We start from the raw sequence: 26,468 nt of genomic DNA on the forward strand, positions 1-26,468 counted from the left end.
GAATATCTCTAATAATATGGGTCATCTCCAACACACAGCCCTTCTTCGAGTTGAATCCAAACTGACTGACACTGCGCCGGAAGAGTTGTCTGTGAGTCTGGGTTAACGTATTTAAACAGTGTGTAAACACATGAAGCATTCAGGACTTTGGTAGCTTGATGTCTTAATGGTAAATAATATCAACATCACTGTGGCTTCATCCACCTGTTACACTATGTTTGGAATTACTGACACCAGTGACTGGTGGAGCTACTGCGTGATTTCCGCAGGCAGAAAGAGCGCCACAGCAGCACTGTGCAAGAGGAAAGGGAAAAAGATATCAGTCAGAAACTTTGGAAAACCTCAACATTAATGCCGACTGTTAGAACTGCATTCAGAGAACAAAGTTTTATATAACATTTATTATTTTAATACAAAAAAAATCTGATATAAAAAAAGAAAACATAAAAAATGCTTTAAGTTAAAACCGGTCCACTCCAGAGTCTCTCCCTACATAAAATTTAACACAAACAGCTCAGAGTGTAACAACCAAAACACTCTGTACAAACTAAACTTTTTTACAGGATATAAACATCGTCCACAGGTTACTCTGCAGTGCCATTTTCCACAAAGACAAAACATCTTCACAACAAAACAAAAACTTTACTTATTAAACGTTCCCAGAGTGTGAAACTGGTGCGTTCAGGGAATCTGGGAAAATGGGACTACCACACAGTAATAAGAGTCACACTTAAGGTCCAGATGATACTGATTTAAATAAGACCATTCAGTCAGAAACTGTCCTGTGTCCACATCAGTACTGAATTCTTCTGTGACTGAGGTACACCAACTGCTGTGCTTGTTTTTTATCTCTCAATCATGTCCAAAAACTGAGAAAGGGCTTCATCTTTCAGTGTTTTTCAAACAGACAGACATATATTTGGTGCTTTTTGAGGTTTTTGTAGGCTGCAGAACTTCAGTAAGAGACAGAAAGTAGTTGAGGACAACATTTTTTGATCTGATCTCAGACTGCCAGCCATCAGAGACAAATGTTTCAGACATTTCAGTCACTCTTAGGTGCATAAAACAACTACAGGAGGGTTTGACAGTCAATATTTTTATGTGAGAAATAACATTTTCACATTTTTGATGTTTTAAATGAAAAACATTAGAAGCTTGATTTAAAAGAAAACTTATTGCTGATTCACACATTCACATATCTCCTGGGGTTTAAGAACAGTCCTGCAGGAGTACAGGTTGAATAAGTTTGTGTTTTTAAGTTTGAATACTGTACAAAGACCAGCAGCACTGATATAAAATTAGTGTGCGGCATTTTCAAGACACGGTCTTGCACATAATAATGATGAGCCCTGACTGACAGAAACATGCAGATTCTTTGACCTCGTGGGATGATTCAGGATCAGAAGCAGACTATACAAACCATCTGAAGCTTGCATAATTTAAGACTCTAGTTTTACCCACTTTTGAACCACAAACAACATGAATTTTTTTGTGGTGCAATAACCTGGCTAAAACTATGGTCTTTTTTGTTTTGTTGTTGGAAACAGAGTGTGGACACCTGTCAGAGTTTGGCCTGTTCAGACTCCTGGCTGTTAGTTTTCTGGGGTCATAGTTTAATCTGCTGGTTGTCTACATCCCATTAAAGCCTCCTCGCTGCCCCCCTCTGTACCTGAAGCCGCCCGGGCCTGCAGGGCTGTGGTACCCTCCCAGCAGTGAAGGACCCGTGAAGTCCATAGCTGCCTGCTGGAAACCCCAGACCAGGGGGACAGCACCTGCAGGGCCTAAACCTCCAGGCCACAGGGGTGGCTGCCCCAGGAGGCCCCTGATTCCTCCCAGGGCATTCAGGGGCCCCAGCATGGGGGCCCGGTGAAAAGGCTGTCCGTGGACTCGAGGTAGGTGGGGGTGAAGGAGACCAATGCCCCGCTGGCTGGGCGGTTGGTACTGCAGGTGTGTAGCACCCTGCTGCTGCTCGCTCACATGTTGCTGAGGGTGCTGGATTTGTAGTTGGGGCAGAGCAGGATGTGAGACACTCTCGTGGTTTGTGACCGAGGTGATGTTTCCAGGTACCTCACTGTTGCCTGGTGGTGCTGCCTCTTCTGTTATTGGCTGTTCATAGCTGGCTTTTGTTTCACTACAGAAAGAGAAGCAGAAGAAGAGACTGAGCAGGAACAGGACTATCAGAGGTTGAAAACTGAAATCAGCACAGCTTTTATGGATGCATGTCAGCATCACATGGAAACCTCTGGGCCACAAAATGAAGTGTACACAGAAGTGCCAGAAAGTGCAGTTGCACTAAGGGCCAGTTGCGGCTCTAAAGGTAAGTCGAATTATTCTGTTTTATTTTATATGAATACTCGAACAGTGTTAATATTGCAGTCATATTACAAACTGACCTGTAAAAAAAGAGCAGGACTCAAACCAGCGTGTTATGTTACCTTGTTCTGTCCTCGCCCTCTGCTGGACAGGTGGTGCAGGGCGGTGCACTACTTTCGTCTGCTTGGGAAAACGCAGGCTCTCCGTGTTGATCTGCTTCGCCGTGTGTCTGATTGCTCAGCGCTGTCACTACAGCTGCGTTCTGATTGCTCGGAAAGGCTGGCGTGCCATTATTGCCAGTAGCCTGGTTTCCTGCCTGTGAGCCCACCACTCGCACTGGAGTGCTGCCTCTCTGATCTTCAGCCTCTCTCCCTGCACTTCCTCCTCTCCTCCATCCCTCTGTACCAGGCTCCACCTTGTCCTCTCTCCTGCTGCTCAGCTCTGGCTGCAGTACCGAGTGAATCGAGTCCAGTGTGGCTGCCACGGCTTTCCTGCCTGGAGTGAGCTGTACTGAGTTAGGAGGACCTCCCTGACCCAAAGGAGAGGAGGGACTGTGTAGGAAGCCTTTCACAGGGTTGATGCTCAACTCTGCCTGGGACTCCAACTGCTGCTGCTGCTGCTGGAGCTGTTGCAGCTGCGCCTGACGCTCTGCCCGCAGCTGTAAGATGGCCTGTCGAAGAACCTCACAGTCAGCGTCCGAGTGGCGAGGGACCCCGTCCTTACAGGAGGCGTCAGGGACGAGCTGGTCAGAGGGGTGAGGAACAGAGGTTGGGAAGCCGGAGCTGGGCTGTGGAAGCTGCTGTGGTTGAGTGATAGAGGAGAGCGAGTGGTTGTGCTCTGGAAAGATGGACAGGGAGCATTCAGGACCCGAGACACAGTCACTATGACTCAGCTGACCCCCGACACCTGAGGAGAGAGGAGTACTCCCATCAGAATGGATGACAGGGCTGCATTTAAATTTAAATGAATGCTTGAATTTAAATAAAGCTGCATGTTATCTCTAAAACATGACTCTGAAGAGAAGGAGACGGAAGGAGAGAAGGAGTGTCAGTATAGGAGTAAAGTAGGAGAAACAGAAAAGAAGGAGAGATGGTAGAGCAGACATTTCAAACCTTTGGCACCTTTGGGAGACAACATGTCATCTATGATTGGCTGCTTTGCCTTGATGTCATGACAACCAACTATTTGGGAGAAGTTGTGCAGAATTTCATCGATATTGGCAACAATGATGCCCCCGCTGGAGTAGGCCGTGAACTTCTCATTATGATGCTCTGAATAAAAAAAAAAAGAAAAACACTTTGAATGATGAGATTATTTTCTCATGTTAATCACATGACATATTAGCTTAACAGTCAGCTGAGCCGCTGTACATGCAGTCATACTGTGCACAGAACATGAAGATTTGTCATTCATAACTAATTGAAGCCAAAATCATGAACAACATGAAAATTTGATTAACCACCCGACCAATCAAATGATCAAATGTTTATTGGTGGAATTTATCATCTTATAAATGCACTTCAGGCACACCGCTTCTATGGTTTTAAGTCAAGTGAAATAGGAAAGGCAAAAAGTAAAAGCTTATGCAATTCAGTTGGGTTTAGTTTGCAATCAGGTAACCAGTCACCAGTATTAATCAGGTGCCCGGAGAGTCACTCCTGCTCACATATACGTACCTGTGAGGAAGATCGTGTGTCGGTACTGCGTGTATCGTCCCTGCAGTTCGATTAGACAGTCCAGGTCAGGCGACTGACGGTTCATCATGTCGCAGTGATGATAAGGGAGGAACTCCACGATCTGCCGCTTCTGATAAGCTGACAGCAAATCCAGCAGGCTGGCTGCTTCTCTCCTGAATCTGATGATCAAACATACACAAATCATCCATGTTCAGCCAGCAGGAGGATGTAGATGCTTCTTCAAACATCTTACTCTTTAATTGAAGGGAGGCAGAAGTGCAGTACAGAATTTAAAAAAATAATAAAATACCCTCCCCTCTCCCCCTTGCCGGCAGTCTTTATCCTTCAAGCTCAGGTGCACTACCAGAGGCCTGGGGGTTTGAGGGACCTGCGCAGCATCTTAGCTGTTCCTAGGACTGCACTCTTCTAGACAGAGACCTCGGATGTTATTGTTCTTGGTCAACAGACCCCAGCGGGTGAAACTGGATCAGCACCGGCTCTCCCCAGGGCTGTGTACTAAGCCCACTACTCTACTCCCTCTACACATCTGACTGCAGTCCCGTCGATCCAGAGAATATCATTGTCAAATTTGCTGATGACACAACGATGGTGGGGCTGAGGGGGAAATGAGGCGGCTTACAGAGATGAGGTCCTGAAACTGGGAGAATGGTGTGCATCAAAAAACCTGGCACTTAACATCCCCAAGACCAAGGAACTCATTCTGGACTTCAGGCAGAACAGAGCTGCCCCACTGCACGTAAACGGAGAACGTGTAGAGCGAGTGGAGTCCTTCAAATTTCTTGACGTCCAAAACTCTGCAGACCTCTCCTGGTCAGCTAACACCACGCCCCTAATCAAGAAGACCCAGCGGCAGCTACACTTCCTAAGGGTGCTCAGGAAGAAGCAACCCTGCTGCTGGTGACCTTCTACAGATCCACCATCGACAGCGTGCTGACCTATGCAGTGACAGTGTGGCACACCAGCTGCACGGAGGAAGACAAGAAGGGACTTCAGAGGGTGGTAAACACAGCACAAAAAAATTATCGTCTCTCCCCTGCCCTCCTTGTCTGCCATCTAACACTCCCATTGTCTCAGCAGGGCCAGGACACTACCCACCCTGGCTACCATCTTTTCAACCTACTGTCCTCTGGCAGGCGCTTCAGATCCATACAGGCCAGAACAAAGAGACAAAGAGGATAGCTTCTTCTCCAAAGCTATCACCATACTCAACTCATCAATTCTCTGCCTGTCTGTCTCTGTACTATACTGTACCAGTACTGTACTGTGTATTTATATTTATATATTTAAATTAAGTGTATAGTTAAATTATTGTATACTTCTTATAATGTGCTAAAGCACATGTGCACTTTTATAAAGCTGTTTTAATCTCGTTATACTATGTATAATCACAATAAAGGCTCTCAATTCAATTCAAATTCAATTCAATTCCTGGGATCTGCTGGAGCCACTCGCATAGCTTGGGGGGGTCACTTCACTGAGTGCTCCGATTACCACAGGGACCACTGCTACCTTCACCCTCCACATCTTCTTGAGCGCTTCTCTGAGCCCTTGGTATTTCTTCAGCTTCTTGTGTTCCTTCTTCCTGATGTTGCTGTCATTTGGAATCGCTATGTTTATCACTTTGACCATTTTCATTCCTTGTCCAACACTACTATGTCCGGTTGGCTAGCTACCACCATTTTGTCTGTCTGTATCTGGAAGTATCTCTTTCAGGCTAGCTTATTATCCCAGCAGGGTACCCGATCACGGGCAGGGCGTAGGTGTTGATAGCCCAGATCTTGTTCTTGATTGATTGATATACCTTTATTAGTCCCACAAGGGGACATTTCATACATACTTACAGTTCAAATGACTCTTTGTAGATGCACCTGCAATCTGCAATGCTTCCTTTTGATGGGACAATCCCCTCAGTTCTGACTACCATCCCTCTCTTTGCTACCATTCAACCACACCTCTCCAGCAGTGCCGCCAGTCGTTCTCTCCAGAATGTATTCCAGCTTGGAATACTGAATACTGTGACATTTTATCCACAAGGTCACCAATGACCTGTTTACAGTTAAGGTTAGTTTCACATGTATTCTTTTAATTCCTTTATAGTTTTTAAAGTAAAAGTTTATATATCCTGCTAGAATTATATAGCAGTTAATCTGTAAAGCCTAAACTAATTTAAAAGAAACTTGTTTTGAAATGTGACAACTATAGTTTCTAAAATGGCTAAAGGCTGTTCATTACACTGTGAGAAGCAGATCTACTACCTGGCTTGTTCTTTTAATTTTTTGTGCGTTTTGCAGTGAATCTTCCACCTCCAAACACTCTCTAGAGAACTGTGCTGTTCCAGGAACATCAGCAGTGCCGCCAGTCGTTCTGTAGAAAAGCATTTCATTAATTAACACTCCAGTTATATAAGTAATGCATTTGTTTTGATTGACAGAAAAGATAAAAATCTGTTTTTATCTTTGTGAAAAACAAAATTTCCTCCATGTGTAGATGTGATTTTTTTCCACTACATTTACATACATACATACATACATACATTTACATGGCTGCTTTCTGATTCTCTGACCTACCATGAGTGATGCAGTCTGGACTGAGGACCAGCTCGTCTGATACGATGCAGCCTCCGGCTACAAAGAGCTCATTGTAGCTGTTGTTCCTGATGTCATCCAGCGTATCGATTCCCACAAACACCACAGCGGAGTGTCGCTTCAGAGACACCAGCCCTGGGATCTGACAGCAACACAAACACATAAACACAGCTGCTGTATGTGTGTTTTCAGTGTGGGCTTCTCATGACTCAATATCTACAGCAAAACATTAGCCAAGCATGAAAAACTCAATTCCTCACAACAGTGGCACATAAAAAGTGCAGCCTGCAGTACTGCAGGAACCTCTGCAGCATACTGCACATACATATTAAAATCAAAAATATGTGGAAAACCTGTTATTGGTATTTGTACTAATGTTTGTCCTATAGTTAGCGCCTGCCACAGAGAAAGCAGAAATCACAAAAGACATTGTTTGTTTGCAGTGTTACATTTAAAAGTGCACACAAGTGTTGTGTTAGAGCATTTAAGCTCTAAGTGCGCTGGTCTTTCCTGTCCAGGCCACCTTTTAAGTCAGCACTTGATTGATGCATAATGCCATCGTGATCACACGAGCCTCTGCATTGGTTTTACTCCTTCTACTTTGCAGTATAAAAACATGCTTGCTAGCTAGCTACACACATACATACATATACACACACATATATATCGGCACTATCGGCACTTTTGCCCCATAAATCTGGTATACATGTCGTTATTGTGTCATGTTGATGTCACGTTGTCAGTATTGTGCAAACAGCAAAGAAATAATCGGAGCCCTACTACCTTCTATGTGTGCACAAACCTGCTCAATAAAAACTGATTCTGGTTCTGTGTGATCAAAGGGGTGCTTGTACAGGTCTGTTAACTCCTGGTTAAATAAAGGTTAATAATGAAGAGCTACACAAATGGACAAATCTCACAGAAACATTTATACAGCTAGTGAGCAACAACATTACGTTTGACCTCTGACCTCTTCAAGGTCAAATAACATCAAACTTATTTTTTAAAACTCTGAGATTATAGTTTGCATCCAAAGATCACATTTGAACTCTGACTTCAGGTTTACATTTCACATATGCCTTTCTTTTAAGCTGACCCCAGAATGCATTACATCTTTAGAGAAAGAAAAAGAGCTGCTGAGGTCTTTTGAAATATACAGTAGTATAATATTATATAATAAGCTTAAGTTACTCATGTCCAATTATTTACAAATCAATACCATTTTTTTAATGTTTGTGTCGTGTCATGTTACCCTTACTGCACTACAAACTTCTTAAAGTACATTTAGAAAGAACAAAGATGACAAAATGAGTACATAAAATATAATCACATTCCCTTAAAGGTAAACTCACAGCCCAAACCACTTGCGCTTCAAACATGTTGACACTGCTGGAAATATTCTGCGTAGGAGGTAGGACACATGAGACTTCTTACTGCACAGGACTACTAGACCCTTTATTTGCACTGTACTAAGAAGCTGCAGGTTCACTCACATGCAGCAATGCCTGGTGTCTTAAAAAAATGAGGCCTGGAGAGCTTGAGTGAAAACAGCTGACGTCTACAGTACAGGCAGCTCCACTTAACCACAACCGGAGCAGTCATCATCAGATAAAACGTGTGGATTAAAGCAGAGTCCGTCAAGACTTTACAGCTGTTAACTACCTTGTGTACATATCCAGCTATGTCCTTGTTCTTAATGATGACCAGGAGCCTGTTGTCAGGGTCTTCTTGGCTCAGAAAGGTGATCGGATTCTGCTCCACATTACCCTGCTTCAGCAGGAGTTCCTACAACATAACGTCACACACAAGATATAAACACAAATAAAATAACTCTTCACTTTAACCAGAGATTATACACATTTATACCAACAAAAAAATTCCTCAACTCTGCGTACACAGCAGCAGCTTTGTGTTTAGCTCCTTTAGCATTAATAACTGGCACTACCTCTTTCATATTTGACATGTTAAACAGTCTCTATTTGTGATTTTCTTGAGATCATCTTGTCAAAGTAGTCAAGCTGTTTATTTATAAATAAGTAAAGGAAACCCAAATTTAAAAAACAGTTTAAAAAAAAACAACATTCTGGAAACTTTCCTTTGGCTCTTTGTGTAGTGTGAACTGAGCTGCCCACGAGGCTACCTTTATATCTTTGGTGACCTTGTCTCCTGGTTCAGTGCAGTGGATGTAGAACTGCAGGGAGTTTTTCTTGACTTCTTTAATGATCTCCACCAGGCTGTTGAACACATCTGGCTGCAACTGGCTGATCAGGGAGCTCAGGTCTGTGGCAGGGGGTGCGGTCTCCACACTGGGCTTGGGGACAGGTACAGAGCTCGGGCTGGATGCCGGTTTAGAGGGATGGGAAGCTTCTCCCAAAGGGTCAGAAGTACCGCCTAGCCCCGGCAGAGTCACAACAATGTTTTTAGCTGGAAGAACACCCCCACTGTCAGCAGCAGCAGTACATAGCACAGTCCTCGTGGTGCTGTTTTCCTGTGTTTGGCTGACATCTTGAGTGATTGTCCTGCTGATTTCTACAGTTTCATTCTGCTGTGGTGTCCACTGGGAATGTGGTGATGTGCTAGGTGGAGGGCAGAGGACAGAAGTGTTTGCAGGCTCATAGATCAAACCAGATGAGGGGGTAGGAATTGATGAAGAAACATGAGAACTTGTGGGATTCCTGTAGGTTGTGCTGTCTGGTAGCCACGCTTCATTTCCTCTGGAGAGCGCTAGGCTTTGACTGACTGTGGTGCAAGAGTCAGCAGCTGTCCGCTCATCACAGGAAGCAGACCCCTCGTCATCTCTGCCTGTAGTATTAGCTGCTCGAACGCTGGCCACAAAAGCACTGACTGTATTTGCTAAAGTGGAGTCAGCGTTAGTCCCACTGAGTTCGGGCTTGCGCTCTCGCCAGCCATCATCAAACTCTGTTATCATGCTGTTAATGCCGTCCTTTAGTGAGTCCACGTAGTCCTGCACGGAAGGGCAGGAGTTGTAGAAGGACACATACTGTGAAAACTGAGACACGGAGGCGTAGGACATTGTGTGTTGAGGTGTAGGTGTTGCTGTGATTAAAGTCGAGTGAGGGTACTGAGGTAAGGTATAGTGGGTGCTCTCCTCCTGCAGGAGCAGCTGAATCTCAGAGGAGAAGTCACCAAGATGTCTGTCCACAATGCTGTTAATATCTGTGCAAGCAGAGGCTGAGGAGGCAGAACCACCTACCAGCTCCTTCACCTTTCCCTTTTTACAATCCATCTCTTGGATCACCTTCTCCAAATCTTGTTCATGATCATCAGTCGCTTTTATCTCTCGTTTCTGCACCTTTTCACCTGCCTGACTTTCTTTTTCCTTCACCAAAGCTTCTACCGCTTCTTCTTTCACTTTAACCATTCCTCTCTCTGTTGCTTCCTTCACTCGCTCAGTGGATGGTGACGAGATCCTTCTCTCTGGAGATGGAGGAATAGATGGACGGATGGCTGCAGAAACACATGGCTCTTCAGTCTTCTTTTCTTTACCCTGAGGTTTCTCCCCTTTGTCACCGGATGCTGCTGCAGGAGAAGACAGTGTTAGACTGGAGACAAATTCTATTAACTGTAGACGAAGCTTAAAAACAAGCATATATTACAAGAGGGAAGGATTACAGGAGTAGAACCAATGAGGATCGTGTGATTGCACTGGCACTATACATCAGTCGACTGCTGACGTAAAATATAATACAGTCTCACCTTACACTTACAAACTGTGATCTTCATACTATGAAATTTTTCTGAGTTACAAGTCGTTAAAAATCAATACAGGAACACTAAATATCAATATTTGAATTAATAAATGAAAATAAATAAATACATGGAATATGTCACTACTAACAAGGCTCATCTCCTGCACACTTAGCCACATATGTAAAACGCAGTTAGCCATAAGTTCAGGGGCAGGGGACCATGGCAGCATCCACAAACTGGTGCCCGCTCCTATGTATTTCTGATATATTAAATATAAGTTTAGAGTTAAGAATGCATCAGTTTGATGGAAGATGTAATTACACACTATTCTATATACAATATCCTTTTTTCTGTCTTAATACCTTTTGAGAGCAGGCTCATCAGTAGCCTATAATAGTCATATTTTAAATGAACGGTATGGATCGCAGAGGGTGAGAGGGACTTTGTCTTTAGATTTTACAGTAGGTATCTGAAGCCTTTAACACACCTGAAATGCTCAGGTTCCTGTTCAGATCTGGAATTTTAAATGTCAAAAGTGCTCAGAAACACGGGTAAAAATAAAATGGTAGTTCATACTGCAAAAATAGTAAATTTTTCATAGCTTCCTCAATTATATTAAAGCTGTTAAATAAATAAATAAATAAATCCGTCAGAATGATTTACACAACTGATAACCCAGAGTTTAAAGGTGCAACATAAAATGGAAAAATAAACTTGTATTAATTTTTAAATTTGCAGTTGGCGATCAAAACTGCAGGTGGCATTAAAGTCCAGAATTCACTGCTACATTAAGCAACATGCTCTCAGGTTGCGTGATGTTACCTGCAAACTCCCTGGAGGCCATGGAGGTTAACAACTCCTTGTTAGCACTTTTGTGGTGCTTATTAAGTAGGCTGAGCTCATTAGGCTGGGAGAATGTGTGGGGTGGAGGGCTGGCCTCCAGGGAAGGAGAAGGTGGGGAACTGGGCTGAGGAGATGGGCACTGTGTGGGAGATGGGGGAGGGCTGGGCTCTGGAGATGGGCACTGAGACGGGGAAGGTGGGGGACTGGGATCTGGAGAAGGACATTGCGAGGGTGAAGGAGGAGGACTGGGGTCAGGTGAGGGGCACTGGGAGGGGGATGGAGGCAGGCTGGCCTCAGGGGATGGGCACAGGGAGGGGGAGGGAGGAGATCTGGGCTCAGGAGACAAGGTGGGGCTCTGCCTGGGAGGGTTGGTTGTTGTGGTGATGCTTGTAGCCATGGTGAGGTGCAGGAAACGAGGATCGTGAGGGATGTTCCTGTCTCCCAGGGCGTACCTCTCTGAACTCAGACCTGCAGACGGAAAACACCAACATTTAGTTTTCAGTCTGATTAGTTCTCCAACTCCAGGCTGCTGTATTCATCCTAACTGTACCTGGACACAGTTTTAGCACAAAAACCTTTATTCCTATGATGGATGTTAGTAAACAATGTGGCCCCTTATCTTTTTATTGTTCATACATTTTTTAGTTTTTTGAGTTTTATTCTGACTTTAATTTACTCTTCATATTAAAATCTACAGTATTTAAATGTGCGGTATGACTGCTGATTGTTTTGTTTTTTATTATTGTAAAATGCACACGGTCTGTTTTAGAGTACAGATGTCTGACTGAGCAGACAGACACACCTGTTATGGGGATGAGGACCCACGGGATCTCATATTCCTCATCGTCATCTTCATCAAACTCCATTTTTTTCCCCAGCTCTCTTCTTCCTCCTCGAGCTGCTGCTCCGTGGTGATTCATCTCCCCGCTGTGCGAGCTGGGACTGAATCCCTCCAAACTACTGACGCTACCTGCCGTCTGCTCCTACAAACACAGGAAAACACACTTTGTAATTTCACCTGCTCGATTTCAAATGGTTATGTTTTATGACACTTTCCGGAAGAAGCTTATCCAGAGTGGGAGCTTTATTTAGAAGTAATAAAAATAGAAGCAGCTTTGTAGCAGGTAAATATGCAAGTACTTATATATTTATAAGACAATAATACAACATTGGTTTGGGGATAAAATATTAAAAGATAATTATACTAATATTCATAAGAGGGATAGGTAATGCTAATTTCCAGCTGCTTACTAGGGGTGGGGGAAAAAATCGATACTGTGTAGTATCGTGATATTTTTTTTGCTAATAATGAATCGATACAGGGACAGCAGAAATCGATATTTTGTTACAAAAAACGTTTTTGTGGACTGGACTCTGACTTCAGAGCATGTTGATCAGCTCCTTTTTCTGAGCAAGAATCCTGACATGACATTCATGTCCAAATGTGTTTAACTTTTTTTTTTTTCAGCAATAAACATGTTTTATTTTAATTAAGTTTAAAACTTTTTTATTTAATGTAAAATTATATTTTGTTTTAATTTACTTTCAAATTCTTCAGTTGCTGAATGGGCTGCATTGTTTTCATAAATTGCATAGTTCAGAATAGCTATAATTGTACCAGATGGTTGCGTTCAGTTAAGTTGGACTAGACTGTAATACAAACCGTTCAGTTTGTCAACAATAAAACTGACTGAAATGAGAGAAAGACTGAGTGTGAGACTTTGATATTGGATAAAATGAATATTGATAAAGTTTACCTTTATGTACAGAATCTGAATATCGCAAAAATATTTTTTTAGAAATTGCAATAATATCGTATCGTGCGTTAAGTATTGTGATAATATCGTATCGAGGGATGTATGGTGATTCCCACCTCTACTGCTTACTTTCATTATTTAAGTGTAAACATTAAATAACTTTGATAAAGCCGTCTGTTAGGTTCGGTGAGTCAGACTTTTTCCACCTGGGTGCCAAAAACAACAGATCAGTGTTGGGAGCTGCTGATGAGAAGCCTTATAACAACAATTTTCCAACCAGTAATTCTTGATTTCTGCTGCAACATTTGGTGTAAACAACATGAAAGGATCACTGGTGTAACTGCATGGAGGATAGTTCTTGGCACACTTTGTGACTCTCAGGAGTGACTGAGCATTGTTTAAACGTTGGTAACCGACTTCCTGAGTATTGCTGCTGACCATGTCCATCCCTGTATGACCTCAGACAACCAATCTGCTGATGGCTGGTTCCAGCAGGATAACACACCATGTCATAAAGCTCAAATCATCTAAAACTCCTTTCCTGAACATGACATCTCTATTCAAATGGCCTCCATAGTCACCAGAATCAATGGACCATTTTTGTAAAGTGTTGGAATAGGAAATTCACTTTGTGGATGTCAATGTGGACAAAATCGCTGAGGAATGTTTCCAGCACCCTGTTGAATCGATTCCATGAAGAATTAAGCTGTTCTGAAGGACACCCGGTAGAAAGCAGGCAAGAAGATGACTAATACATTGAAATAATACATAACAACCTATGTGATTGCACTGGTATCAACTTCCTTATCTTTTGTTGGTCTTAAGATGCTAAGAAAACTCTAAAAACCACTGAGATCATGTTATAAACGACCCTTAAAAGCTCTTGACAGGAAACCACAACAGTATGACGGTTGTGATATGCTTCAGGTTTTAATAGGCTTTTTGTTCTGCAGTATTCGCTTTATTCACTATAAATTAAAAAAACAACAAAACAAGTAAAAGAAAACCCTTGCAATGCATCTCTAAAAAATTACCAGGAAACAGAAGGTAAAAAATGTGTGTAACACTGGTACCCACACACTAACAAGTGCACTTTAATGAGAATTGCACTTTGCAAAGTAGTCCAGTATGCTGAATTGAACCCTTCAGCAGACAGGTTCTGGCTGCCTGACTGCATGTTTGACATCGCTGATCTAGACAGTAATTTTGTGAACAGACACCATAAACATCAAATACCTCCAGCTCATCCTGCTTTCTCAGATCAATGTCACAGTTGGTGGGCAGGCCTAGTTTTGTAGCCAGCTTATCAAATGGATACGACCCCCTCAGCCCATCTTCTTGTGCCTCATAAAGGCTCTGATTAGCTGTTCCTCTGGCAGCCCGGTCGAGGCCTGGAAATGAGCAGAAAAATCAACTGAAATAAGGTGTAAGCAGCAAGCTGCTCCTTAACAGAAGGAAACAGAGTTAAAAGATTCTGGTTAAACAAAGGAGCCAAAAGAAGAGCAGGAAGAATGGAAAGTTTCAGCATGTTGTCCGAGTATCCGCTCACTTGTTAGCAGGCTCAGAAGTTTGGCGGCAAGTTCAGATCCGTCTTCTCTCAAATCAGTATCCTTCAAACCCAATGAGCCAATCACAGACGTGAAGGAGACAGGAGACAAGGACACTTGGTTTCCTTCAACTTAGAAGGCAAATCCAAAGAGAAAACATGTCATCAGTCAATGATTGTGAGCTTGTTAACAAAATGAAAAAAGCTAACAATCTTTGGTGTTCTTAAGAAAATTTAGAGGGAAATTTGACAAAAAAGAATCATCGAAAGAAAAAGAGCTTCCCCTGGTGTTGCATGAATATACAAATATGACTCACTCATAAGGATTTGCTATCAAACCTAAGTTCATTCATGACTTTAGAGGTTACATTTGAGGACCTGAAACTTGATTTTCATGAAGCCTGGGATCAGGTCATATCAAAAAACGCAGACATGCTTTTCCCATCTCCTCACCTGGGATCTTGCCGTGCCTTATGGGTTCCTGGGATGCTTTCAGGTATTTAAGAGCCCTCTCTGCCGCCTGCTGCTCCATCTTCCTCTTCCTCCCTGGAGCCTGGAGACCCCCTCCTTCCTCCCTCTTCACCTCATTTTCTGCATTCCTCTTGCAGGTCAAAACAAGGTCGATCAGCTGCTGCATCTGAGCAACAAGCATCACTGGTATGAGTTCATCAACCCCATAGGACAAAAACAATTTCCGTCACTTTACTTCAGTAAACCACCCACTGTGGGTCTCTCGCTCTCATTTCAGATGCAACTGTGAAACTGAAAATGTGACATCAAGTTGCGAATAATGTGTTGACCAGACTTTCAACTTAACTGCCTTAAATCTGAATCCACCAAGTTGAGACTGTGATAATTTAAGTTGTTCTTGCTGAACGTCTCCAACACTGATCTAACCCAGAGTTCTCCCCAGAGCTTTCTGGCCTGATATTGAGAGCACCCATAAACTGCTACCAAATGTAGCCATTTAATCCAAAAAACAACTGACTGACTTTTAAGCAAATTGAATAATATTTCTATTAAACTCCTTGAATTAAGGCTGAAAGTCCGTAATTCAATAACATCTTGAATTACAATATAATAATTTCAATACCATTAAAATAACATCTTGAGTCTTTAATTTTCAGATAAATAATATTGGTGCACAGAGCTGTATCACTGTCCAAATACTTATGGACATGACCAGTACAAGTGGACTTACTAAGATGTGTTATGTTTTTTTGTGTGACTGTTCACCTTTTGTGTGTTGGTCTGCCCGTGCCTAGTATTTCCTGTCGCTTCCTTCTCTGTTGCGTCTCTCTTCCTGGCTCTTGCTTCCTGCTGCGGCTGCTCAATTCCACAGTGCGCCTCTAATAACAGCCTGGCTCGAGCTGCTGATAGAAGGTAGAAGGCGGGGCTGTACAGGTAGGAGCGCAGGTAGCCCTCCAAGTTCACCCGATGGTGTATGGGAGCAGCAACCGACTTTTCCTTGTCATCCATCTGGGAATCGTACTCACCCATTGGGTACTGTCGAACCTTGGGAGCAAACACAGAAACGTTGCAGTCCCCAGGTGAAGTGGATATTTGAAGGCGCCAGCTTCAAGAGATTTGGGTCGTACCTTGCCGTCTTTCAGGCCAATGAGGTATTCCCGTGCCTGGCGCTCCACACCAGCAGACAGCTCAGGAGGGGGGTTGGCACGAACTTTGAGCAGGGCGTGATGCATTGCTGGGATAAACTGACTTAGCCGTGACATTACTGCAGCACCGGATGTCTGAGACTCAGAGGCATCATGGGAAGAGAAGCCAGAGTACGGTGCTACAAGGAAAAAAAGAAAAAGAAACAAGGAAAACATCATTAGGTTGAAAATGTTGATTCAGCTGTTTAACCCTGTCAGCAGAGTCAATGATCAGTATTAACACTTAGGCTTAGTGTCCTGTGAACTGTGGTTACACTAAAAATGCTTGTATGATGACTCAATTTAATTTAGCTCATCAAAAATTGGTTTTCAGGGACACCATTAATGCTCCTGTTATTTTCTTTTCAATATAAAACTTTACTTTGTACCAAAAGGCAACTACAATAAATGAATGCCCCTCATTTACGGCGATACCCACCAGTTTTGGACACATCTCTGGTCTCTGGGAAAACAAACAATGCCTGAAGACACCTCTTCCAGTTCTCTCCTCTCTCTGAAAACACATTAGCTCACTCTATTACTCATTTCATTATAGTAAATTCATAATTAATTATACAACCAGCAAAAACATAGTCAGTGTTGGGGAGTAACGGAATACATGTACCGCCGTTACGTATTTAAAATACAAAATATGAGTAACTGTATTCCGTTACAGTTACCGTTTAAAAAGGTGGTATTTAGAATACAGTTACTTTGTTGAAATAAATGGATTACACGGCGGTACTTCCCTGTTTCATATTGTGGCGGGTCAGGACTGTTTGGGTTTTGTTTGACAGCTACGTTCTGTTGTTCCAGGCAGCGTTACGGTTGCCATGGTTACAGGGTGACGCTCTCTGCGTGTTTCCTGGGTGAGAGAGGCCTTTTTGTTGTTGTTGTGCTAAGCTAATAGGCAGAATGCTACAGGTATAGCTCTAAAGAATGTAGCATCATGGGCAGTGTAGTCCGTGCTGCAGGGAGAATGGACTGCTGTACCCGTTATGTGTCTGTGAGCGAGGGAGGGAGAAAAAGGAAAAGTACGAGCTGTCATCGAGCAAAAACGGGAGCTGGAAGCATGTAAATATAATAATAACCACTGCAGCCAAGAAGAGAGCCTGACGAGCCCAGTTGTAAGTAAGCTATTAAGACTCGACTGTACACCGTGTTCGTGTTTTCCTCTGAAACAATAAGTTCTGTTGGAGCAGCCTTTCAACGCCTCTCTCTGTCTCTCGCTAGCAAAGTTGACCCAGACAACAAAGTAAAGCTAGTTTTCGGCTACGAGCCCGACACAGAACCCACCGTACTAGCCAGAGGTCCCTTTACTACGGTTCGGAGCCGCGGACCTTCAGTAACAGCAATAAATCACAGCAATAGTACATTCATGTAGTTGTAAACAGCATGATAATATATTAAGTAATCCAAAGTATTCAGAATACGTTACTCTCATTGAGTAACGTAACGGAATACGTTACAGAATACATTTTGGGGCATGTATTCTGTATTCTGTAATGGAATACATTTTAAAAGTAACCTTCCCAACACTGAACATAGTACATGAACATTTCACTGACATCTACCAATATTTTCTTTGCAGAGAAAACTCACAGCAGTGATAAAATTAAGGTTAACTACTTCAAACAAGAATAAAATTACTATGGGTTGGATTGTCAACCCATAGTGCCTTTAAGGCACTGAAATGGGCTGAAAGCACCCATAAAGAGGATTTATATTTGGACACCCTCCCCTTCAAAGTTATCATCCAGTATTTTACTATCAATTTAGAAGAGGTGAGATGGCCTCAAGACACATTTCATTCACACTCTCCGTCAGAGGATGTTACAGTAAGTTGAATGCTCAGCCTGAGGGATGGATCAAACCAAACACATTAATGAGCATGTTTCTGCTTGTGCTTCAAACCCCATGCTGGCAATGACTCTAAACATGAAGACTGGAACAGTCTTACATAAAAACTGATATCTGCCCAAGTTTGAAATTAGCAAAGAAAACAATTTATAGAATCAAACATAAAATGGGTCAATACAGGACTGACAGAGAAGTGATCTGACAGGAAAAATACCACCAGCGCTGGATACTGCCTGGATTTGAATGAGAAGATAACGCTGAATAGTGAGAAATGCATATTTATTTATTTTTACTCTTGATTTTTATCCAAATATTATCCTGCATACAATTTACCAGTATAACTCACAGTCCCACGCCTTACCTGTGGGCGTGGCCATCTGAACACTGGACAACAGGAACAGAAAGCCTTTATCTATAAGCGGAGTCACTATAACCTGTAAAGAAAGCAGACAACTTATACTCAACACTTCCTGTCATTCTTCACATTTTATTTTTGTCTTCCTTGCAACACTTAGTTCAAACTGCTGCTGTCTGTGGAACATATTTACAATTTTTAGTATCTCTGAGACTCCAATAGTGATGCAAAGCATGAAAATAATTCTCCAAACAACTAAAAAAAACAACAACAAACAACTTAACCCTAACCCTTAAGATAAAATAATGTTTCCACAAATCCACTTATCATTTTGCGCTGCTTATAATCTTTTTGTAGTTTTATCATAATGAAAGTCAAAAATGAGTTACTGGGACACTTAATTAGAATTGATGTAGAGTAAACATTGCCCTACCAGCATAACAAGATAACTCAAGAATATTCAACTGCTGTCTAACATACATTTTACACTGACTAAAAGTTCAAAAATAGAGTAAAAATCACTGTATCAGGACAGAGTTTCAGCTGATCATGGCTCAGAACTTCACAATCTATTCATCTGCAATATCAAAGTGAAATAGCTGCCTTTGATGTGAGGCTGTTTCAAATAAAGGCAACCTGCTTTTCTCAGTAGGTAAATAAAGACTCTGGCAGATATATAGTTTCCATATATAGCTTCCATGCACTGTACATGAGAATCTGCTAGTCCTCTGTGATATTAAAGTAAGCAGAACCCACCACTCGCTTTATCTCCAGCTCATGCAGCAGTCTCGTCACGCTGGTTTTAGACCGATTTCTGTCCATCACTTCCAGAAGACTGCAGTAATAGCCGTTCTTCACAACTACCAAAAAGAAAATATAAAATAAGTCCCATCCACTTCCTCTTTTAAGCTCACTGCACATGCATTTTGAAAATATAACTAAGAAAGGATTTTTGGCAATATCTGAGGGTGCTGTTACAGAAAGGGTGATTACTAAAATCTTATGTAACATTAAAGTTACTGTAGTTCTGGTGTGTAACGTGGCATCACTAAGAGGATTAATGTGATCTTACCCTCCTGGCTGCTGTTGTAGAGGTTATAGGAGAACAGGCTGGCAGGGAGGAGGTTGGTCACCTGGTCGAGCCTCATCAAATGACCAATTTCCAGCTTCTCTGGTCTGAGGGAGGATCATGGTGAGACGGACATAGAGCAAATTATTTTAAAATGATAAGGATGCATTTGTTTAAATGTGCATGCAGTTTTTTTGAAGTAAGTAAAAGTAAAAATGATACTGCGAGGGATTACAGATCATTAAAGGCAGGCTGGTAAGCTATTTTAGTAAGGCTAAGCTAAAGAGTTGAGCGCAATGCATCACAGAAAACATGGACACCAACAATGAAATTCAGTCAGCTAAGCCAGGTAAGCTTTCGAGGTGTTGATGAATATGTCTGTGTGCGTTTTCATTTTAGTTGAAACCTTTTCTCAAAATTTTTTATTTTTCCCCCACTCTAAGAAACATCCCCATCCAGTGTTTCCCATGCTTACACTTTACCCAGTCAGACTGCTGAGATATACTAATTATTTTTCAGTGACTCGCTTTTTATCTTTTCCGTCTGTCTGAGAGAAAAACGTCATAAGCACTTTAGCAGTGGCCAATATCCTCAGTTGTATTTTTAAAATTCAGTAACAACTAACCGGCTATTCCCAGCCCTTCCTTTTTTGTTTTGCCCTACCTCCGGGCTTGTAAGCCAGGGTGCTGATGTGGTGGTTCTCATTCAGCTTAGATAGAGAGGATCTATGGAATCGAATATACACCATCTTGCCTATCTGCAGCATAGCCACGCTAACATTTTATGTTTCAATAGACCAAACTCAACTCTCACTAACTGTGGTCCAAGATGGTGGAGTTCACGTGCAAGATGGCAGACTCACATCAGAAGTAGCTGATTATATCATTCAAGTCTATCTAAAACCCACTTTAGATTTTGATCCATCTTTAAAGATAAAAAGGAGTCACAAATATTGATCAGTAAGTCAGCAAACTGATGTCTTTTCTGGTCATCCACACCCCACCTACAGGAACTCCATAACCCACAGTTTGAGAACCACTGCTTTAAACAGCCTAAAAGGTCAGCTCAGTACTCACAGTTTGTGGGGTAGGAAGGGAGGAGACAGGGAACAGAGCGAGATCTGAAAGAGCACTCTGTCGCCTTTCACCAGGTCTCCAGTCCACACTGTGAACTGAGCATGCTCTGTGGGAGAAAAATAAAACCTCATCAGCACCAGAGCAAGACTGAAAAAAAAAAAACAAAAAAAAAACAAAACACAGAGCTTCCCATTTTATTTTATATCCAAGCGGTGTAGGTGACCTTTCACATTCAGGTATGATTACATCGACAAAAAACAGGGACCAGTGCTCACCTTTACTCCCCTCTGCTGACTGACTGTTCAACCTGCCCACCAAACACAAATTGCAAACTTCATGTCAGTTTTGGCACAGAGATAAAGGTTAAAACTCAGAACCATTGTTGATTCCTACATGTCTAAAATGTTCGTCAGACTTTTATGGAATAAAATATAAAAAAACAAAACAAGAGCACATTCATTAAAAGACTCCATTTCTAAAGTTAATTACTGAAGCTGCTCTGGCTGCTTTTTCCTGGAAACCTGCGAACACTCTCTTTAGGTGTCATCTCGCTAGAATAGCATCAATTTACATGTGTCACATACCTGATGGGTGCTACAGGTGCACTGGGAAGAGGAGAGTCTTTTCCTTTAAGCTGGAAGGAGACCACAGCGTACGGGCACACCTGGCGAGGTCGCTGTCGCAGCTCGTCGAATGAATACTCGTAGAAGTATTGCTGGAATAATCAAGAAAACGGTTTTGTTTAAAGCAGTCATAGCTTCTTTAAAAGACTCACAAGGTTCCCAAACGCTTATTTTCCTCTTTAATAACCAGACGTTAATTGCATATGTCAGTACTTTTTCACATTTACACATGCTGTGTCTATATTTGCACTGCCTACAAGTAGATTCACAACAAGTATGAACAAACTAAATGAATCTAACTACAAACACCTGAAAAATAATTTGAATGATAATGATTAGTGGTCACCATCTTGGCTCAGAGTAGAAAAAGAGGTGCTGTCAAATTAATTCCAGCTAGTAAAAGTAGGATAAGTCATATGCACTGATCATGATGTCACCATTAGCGCTGACAACATATCCTCATCAGAAGATAGAACTGATTTTTATTTTCCAGGCAAAGACAAAGAAAGACAAAATTCGAAAGAGGGCCAAAATGGGATCATCCCAGATGAGAGTCCTTCTCCAAACGGAGCACCTCTCTATGCTCCTTCGGTAGCTGCTCAGCATACTGTGGCTGCTTCTCCATGTTGAAAGGAGCAAGGTGAGGTGGCTCCAGCGTCTTGAGTGAGATTTTGGTAGCACATTTATATCAGTGTGCAAAGGGCTTAGGTATCCAGAGGTAGTGCAGACATGTTGGCAATGATCCACCCAAAACAGATGGATGGGTGCATGGATGGGACAACACGTTTTTGACAAAATGAGGTGGCAATCACAACAATCAGAGTCAAATGCTACAACTGTCATTTCTGTGAGTGTACAGCCTGACATGTTCCATTTCAGACAACACTGACCCATGAAATGAAATTCACACACACAATAAATATGAGTTCTAACCCAACCATGGAAAATTTATTTTTCAGGTCAGTCCTAGTACAAATATGGAAACTAAAACTTTGAACATCAAACAAAAACATTTTAACCAGAAAATCTGTTTTAGCGAATAAACCATCTGAAGCTGAAAGATATTTTTCATGTGATTTTGTTCAATTTAAAAAAATAATAATAATATTGACAGACGTGTAATTTTATGTCTGCTTTTTCAACAGCTGAGTCATTTCCACACAATCCTCTCTGAATATGGTTTTTAAAGTTAAATTCAGACATTCAATTCCTGCCAAACACAAACTGGACCCCAATAACACCGCCAGAACCAACTGAAAGACTCATGTTGACTATAAAACAGATAAAATGTGTGTAAGTGCATCAACATTATGTTTGTCCCAGAGTAAGTTGTCCATTTCTCAGGTTTTTTTTCCTCTGTGTTTGAGTGTATTTACCTGTGTGAGTTCAAACGCGCGGTATGAGTTCAGCGAGGTGACTTTGCTGGCGTTCTTGGAGATATGGCTGTCAAAGCGAGGCGTTGGATCTAGAAGGTTTTTCATGTTTTCGTAGATGCTCTTGACTTTTCCCTAAAACGCCAAACAAAGAATTCCACTGCAGATTACAATCATTTCTACCGCTACATATTGAGTTTAACAATAAAGATTTATCAGAATCAGTGTGCTGCCGGCTTTCTCACCCGACGACACGTACACGCCGTCAGGGCTCACAGATTCTAATGCGTCGGATCCACGCTTTGTGTTTACGTCTTTTTGCGGATTACGTTTACCTGCTTTCATTTGCTGTTTTAGCTGTTTGGTGGTTGTCAAAATAGTTTTGAGATGTTTAACCTATATATAATTTAAATATCTACAGAGTGAGCAATCTAACAAATGACATATCCACAGTCACAACAACTCAGCAATCAATAAAACACAAAATAAACATAAAATAAGTAATCAAATCGATAATTACAAGAAAGCTTGCCTCCCAAACTCTGTTCTTGACTTACATCAGTGATTCAATACTGCAGTTTTCTATTATATCCTACTAAGTGTTGGTCAATGAAAGAAAAACTATGTACTTTAAAAATAGCAGCTAGAATTGTTTCAGGGTTTGTTTTTTTTAATATTTTGAATATTCAAATGATGACTAATGACGATGACTATCCTTTCTACAAAATCAACAATTTGCATGTCTCATGTCCTTGCTTTTCTCTGCTCTTACTTTGTGCTTTTATAAATGCAGCAAGACATTAATGAAGCATTATTTTAGTATTTGTGCAATTGTCCTCAAAGTGCAGGCTTCAGCTCGTGCTGGGGTCTAAACAGAGAATAACATGGAGCTGAGTAAAGTGATAGATTTTCATAAAATATAATTATTTGACCAATACAGATTTTTTTTTCCTGAATCACAAATACTCTATTACAGAAGTACTTGTGAAACATAAGTCCATGACTTTTCCAAGACTTTGTGGGTTTATTGAACTTTCCAACATTTTTAGAGGTTTGTAAAATTCCTTGACCATTCTCAGCTTTTCCACGCACATATGAACCCTGTAACTTACCTTCATCACTTTGAAGATGACAATCTCCCCCGTAGTTCCTGGTGTTAAGGAACTCATCTGTAGCAGGTCTGAGTACCTTGACAGATACACTCCTAAGAACATATGCAGACACATATGTCACACACACACACAAAGTAATAAAATTACTACTTATAGAATTATTTTTAAAGTGGTACCTTGACTTAAGAGTGCCCCAACTAACAAGTTTTTTGAGATACGCCCAGTCTCTTGTACAATTTTGAGTTTAGAGCTGAAATTCAGAGCAACATCTGCCGAGCATGTCGTGTTTTGCTCGTTCACCTTATGCGGTTATCAGTGTTGTTCTTGCATTTATTTTGCAAAACTTTGCTTTTCCAACCATCCGGAGGCGGCCTGGAACGGATTAATGGCATTTCATTTATCTCAATGGAGAAAAGTGATTTGGCATACGAGTAGTTTGAGTTATAAGCTCCGTCACAGAACGAATTAAACTCATAAGTCAAGGCACAACTGTATATTTATTGGATAGCATACAATAAGTCAATATGTAGATCATTTGTGCACTATTACCTTTACTGGGGTTTCCCAACACTGTGATCCAGCTTTGACCCACAAACAGTCCCTTCTCACAGAGCAGGGGAAGCTAAAACAATAAACAAAACACAAGTTAGATCACAGATATAATGAAAGCTCAGTCTTAAAGGACATGGTTTATTGGCGTGACACCAGTTATTTTACAGAGAAAACACAGTCATTCAGTTTTCTAAGAACAACTACAAGCAGTGTCTTTTCCCTGTAAACTCATTTCTTAAGAAGAAATCTTCTAAGAAATACATACTTCCCTTAAGTAAATCAACTATGTAAATTGACTATGTCTCTGGATAAAGGCCAAAACAAACAAGACGACTGTTAACCAAACCAATAGCTCGGTGTCACTCCTACCTTTTGAGTGTCTGTCAACAGGAAACAGTAGCACTCCTCCAGCTCTTTATCGGTCCTCCCCTCTGCCTTCATCTCCTTCCTTTTTTCCACAAACTTAAAAACACACGCACACACAAATAATGTGATCAATCATAAACACAAACACACACAAAAACGATCAGTACAATGATCACTAAACAAACAATATCATCTCTCTAAACAGCTTTTCCTAATGACAAACCTATCCAATTCATAATTCTTACTCCAAGACCTAAATTTTCTCACAACACAAACATGGCCTCTGAAATAGCTGCTCTACCATGCACAGGCAATACATTCACATGTGTTCAGCTCATTTCAGTGTAAATAAACAGTAGTTTTTATTGAATGAAATATTGATTTGTTCATTTCCTGAGCACTGCACTGACACTTGCACATGTCCATGGTACCCCAATCCCGATTAGCGATAAACCTGAGATATTTCTATTTAATTTGTTTTATTTATTTAACCAGGAATTTTTTTTAAAAAGATGAACAATCTATTTTGCGTGATCGTGCAAGACAAATACACAGAGCAGAATACACAAAATAAGAACTGATTCTGTTTTAACTAAGCTAACTATATTAGCTTGTCGAGGTTAAATCTCCTTTAACATCTCCTTTTACTTCCTTTAATATTGAAATATATGATTTCAGAGTTTAGGATTAAAATTACTTTTTTTTCTTCCTAAAATCGAATCAGTTATACTGCTTACTGTACTGTGACAATGTCTGTTCATTCACCTCCCTAACTGACAGATGTGTTAACAGGATCTACAGCTAAGTAATACTGGCATATTTTTTGTGGCATCACATTAATTTGCATTGCTTACTAAATCTGGCCCTTGTTCTCTTCCTCTGTGGATGCCCCATAAGAAGTTACGTCACCAACTACCAGCTGAGGCTTGCTTATGACTGCTCTTTACTCTCTCATGAAAAGGAAGTTATCTACCCAAGCAAGGTGTTAAAAAAAAAAGACAGCAGAGTGGTTTTGTGATACTGATACTGATATGATCTAGAAAATGAAAAGTCAGAGTACACCAGCGGTTTCAACATAAGGCCCTGAAACCAAAATCAGCACACCAAATCGTCCAATCCAACCCACAGCACAGCTTTTGAGAATGTTAAAACTTGTGTTCATTTTATAATGTTCTTACTGACAAAGACATCAACTACAGCCTGTAAGTAAATGATGAACCATTAAGGGGCATAAAATGAGCTGCTGTCTACTGTCAGCATTCCTTAAAATAACATACAACTAAACAATTAAAAAAGACATTTTCAGACAAAATTTTCTAAAAAGATTTCTGGTTTTTATTTTATATTCCAGGCAGTGAGCCGCAAGTACTTTTAACACATTCATTTCTTAAATTATAAGAGCAAAGAGCTGTGGCATCAGGCATTTTTTAATACTACAGCTGCATCACAACACAGTTTTTCTGCATTATAAAAGTAAGATTTACATTGCAGTTATTTGTCTGAAGATATATCAAGGATTCAATGCGTAGTTAAACTTCTTTATATGGAAAGAAAAGTGAGACAATGTTTTTCTATGTTTTTAGTATTATCATCTGTGTTGCCCACAAAGTAAACTGTTACAAAACCACTTGACCAGACCATCCCAGCAAAGACGTGTGGTCACAACCTGCAAGTAAAGTAGTCCCTGCACGTAACCCACGGTGATCTTGATTTCCCCCTCCCTCCCATTTAGTTGTTTAATGAATTCACGACTCTGACTTGTTTATCTCTCACCTCTTTCTCCAGTAGCTCACTGTAGACAAGCCGAGGTATGGAGTACGTAAAGCATCCAGCAGAGTTAGTGTCGATGTAGCTGGAGGTCAGGATAGTCATCATGTCTTCATACTCCCTGGACTCAGTGGAGACATACTGAAACAGAGCTGCAAGAAAGACAGGAGAGATTAGAGCCAATAAAAACCACTTTCACAAATAATCC

At 41.3% G+C, this 26,468-nt stretch overlaps 1 protein-coding gene across 1 annotated transcript in view; it reads right to left on the reverse strand.

Moving 5' to 3' along the window:
• Positions 1-372: 372 nt before the first annotated feature.
• tasora (transcription activation suppressor a) overlaps positions 373-26,468 on the reverse strand; it is a 28,582-nt gene continuing 2,486 nt past the window's right edge. Inside the window, exons 2-28 of the mRNA XM_006783062.3 lie at positions 26,267-26,412; positions 24,497-24,589; positions 24,125-24,197; positions 23,576-23,667; positions 22,467-22,598; positions 21,052-21,182; positions 20,743-20,774; positions 20,468-20,573; positions 19,395-19,498; positions 19,079-19,182; positions 18,329-18,401; positions 16,547-16,621; positions 16,051-16,247; positions 15,689-15,967; positions 14,906-15,089; positions 14,456-14,584; positions 14,143-14,297; positions 11,952-12,132; positions 11,129-11,617; positions 8,736-10,135; positions 8,258-8,380; positions 6,578-6,737; positions 6,266-6,374; positions 3,990-4,168; positions 3,426-3,584; positions 2,436-3,219; positions 373-2,131 (exon numbers count right to left, since the gene is read on the reverse strand). Of these exons, the coding sequence (XP_006783125.2) occupies positions 1,630-2,131; positions 2,436-3,219; positions 3,426-3,584; positions 3,990-4,168; positions 6,266-6,374; positions 6,578-6,737; positions 8,258-8,380; positions 8,736-10,135; positions 11,129-11,617; positions 11,952-12,132; positions 14,143-14,297; positions 14,456-14,584; positions 14,906-15,089; positions 15,689-15,967; positions 16,051-16,247; positions 16,547-16,621; positions 18,329-18,401; positions 19,079-19,182; positions 19,395-19,498; positions 20,468-20,573; positions 20,743-20,774; positions 21,052-21,182; positions 22,467-22,598; positions 23,576-23,667; positions 24,125-24,197; positions 24,497-24,589; positions 26,267-26,412 (6,191 nt within the window). The 3' untranslated portion in view covers positions 373-1,629. The remainder of the gene's footprint in view (positions 2,132-2,435; positions 3,220-3,425; positions 3,585-3,989; positions 4,169-6,265; positions 6,375-6,577; positions 6,738-8,257; positions 8,381-8,735; positions 10,136-11,128; positions 11,618-11,951; positions 12,133-14,142; positions 14,298-14,455; positions 14,585-14,905; positions 15,090-15,688; positions 15,968-16,050; positions 16,248-16,546; positions 16,622-18,328; positions 18,402-19,078; positions 19,183-19,394; positions 19,499-20,467; positions 20,574-20,742; positions 20,775-21,051; positions 21,183-22,466; positions 22,599-23,575; positions 23,668-24,124; positions 24,198-24,496; positions 24,590-26,266; positions 26,413-26,468) is intronic.

This window comes from Neolamprologus brichardi, chromosome 5 (assembly GCF_056152115.1).
Source record: "Neolamprologus brichardi isolate AB-2024 chromosome 5, ASM5615211v1, whole genome shotgun sequence".
Taxonomy (NCBI): Eukaryota; Metazoa; Chordata; class Actinopteri; order Cichliformes; family Cichlidae; genus Neolamprologus; species Neolamprologus brichardi.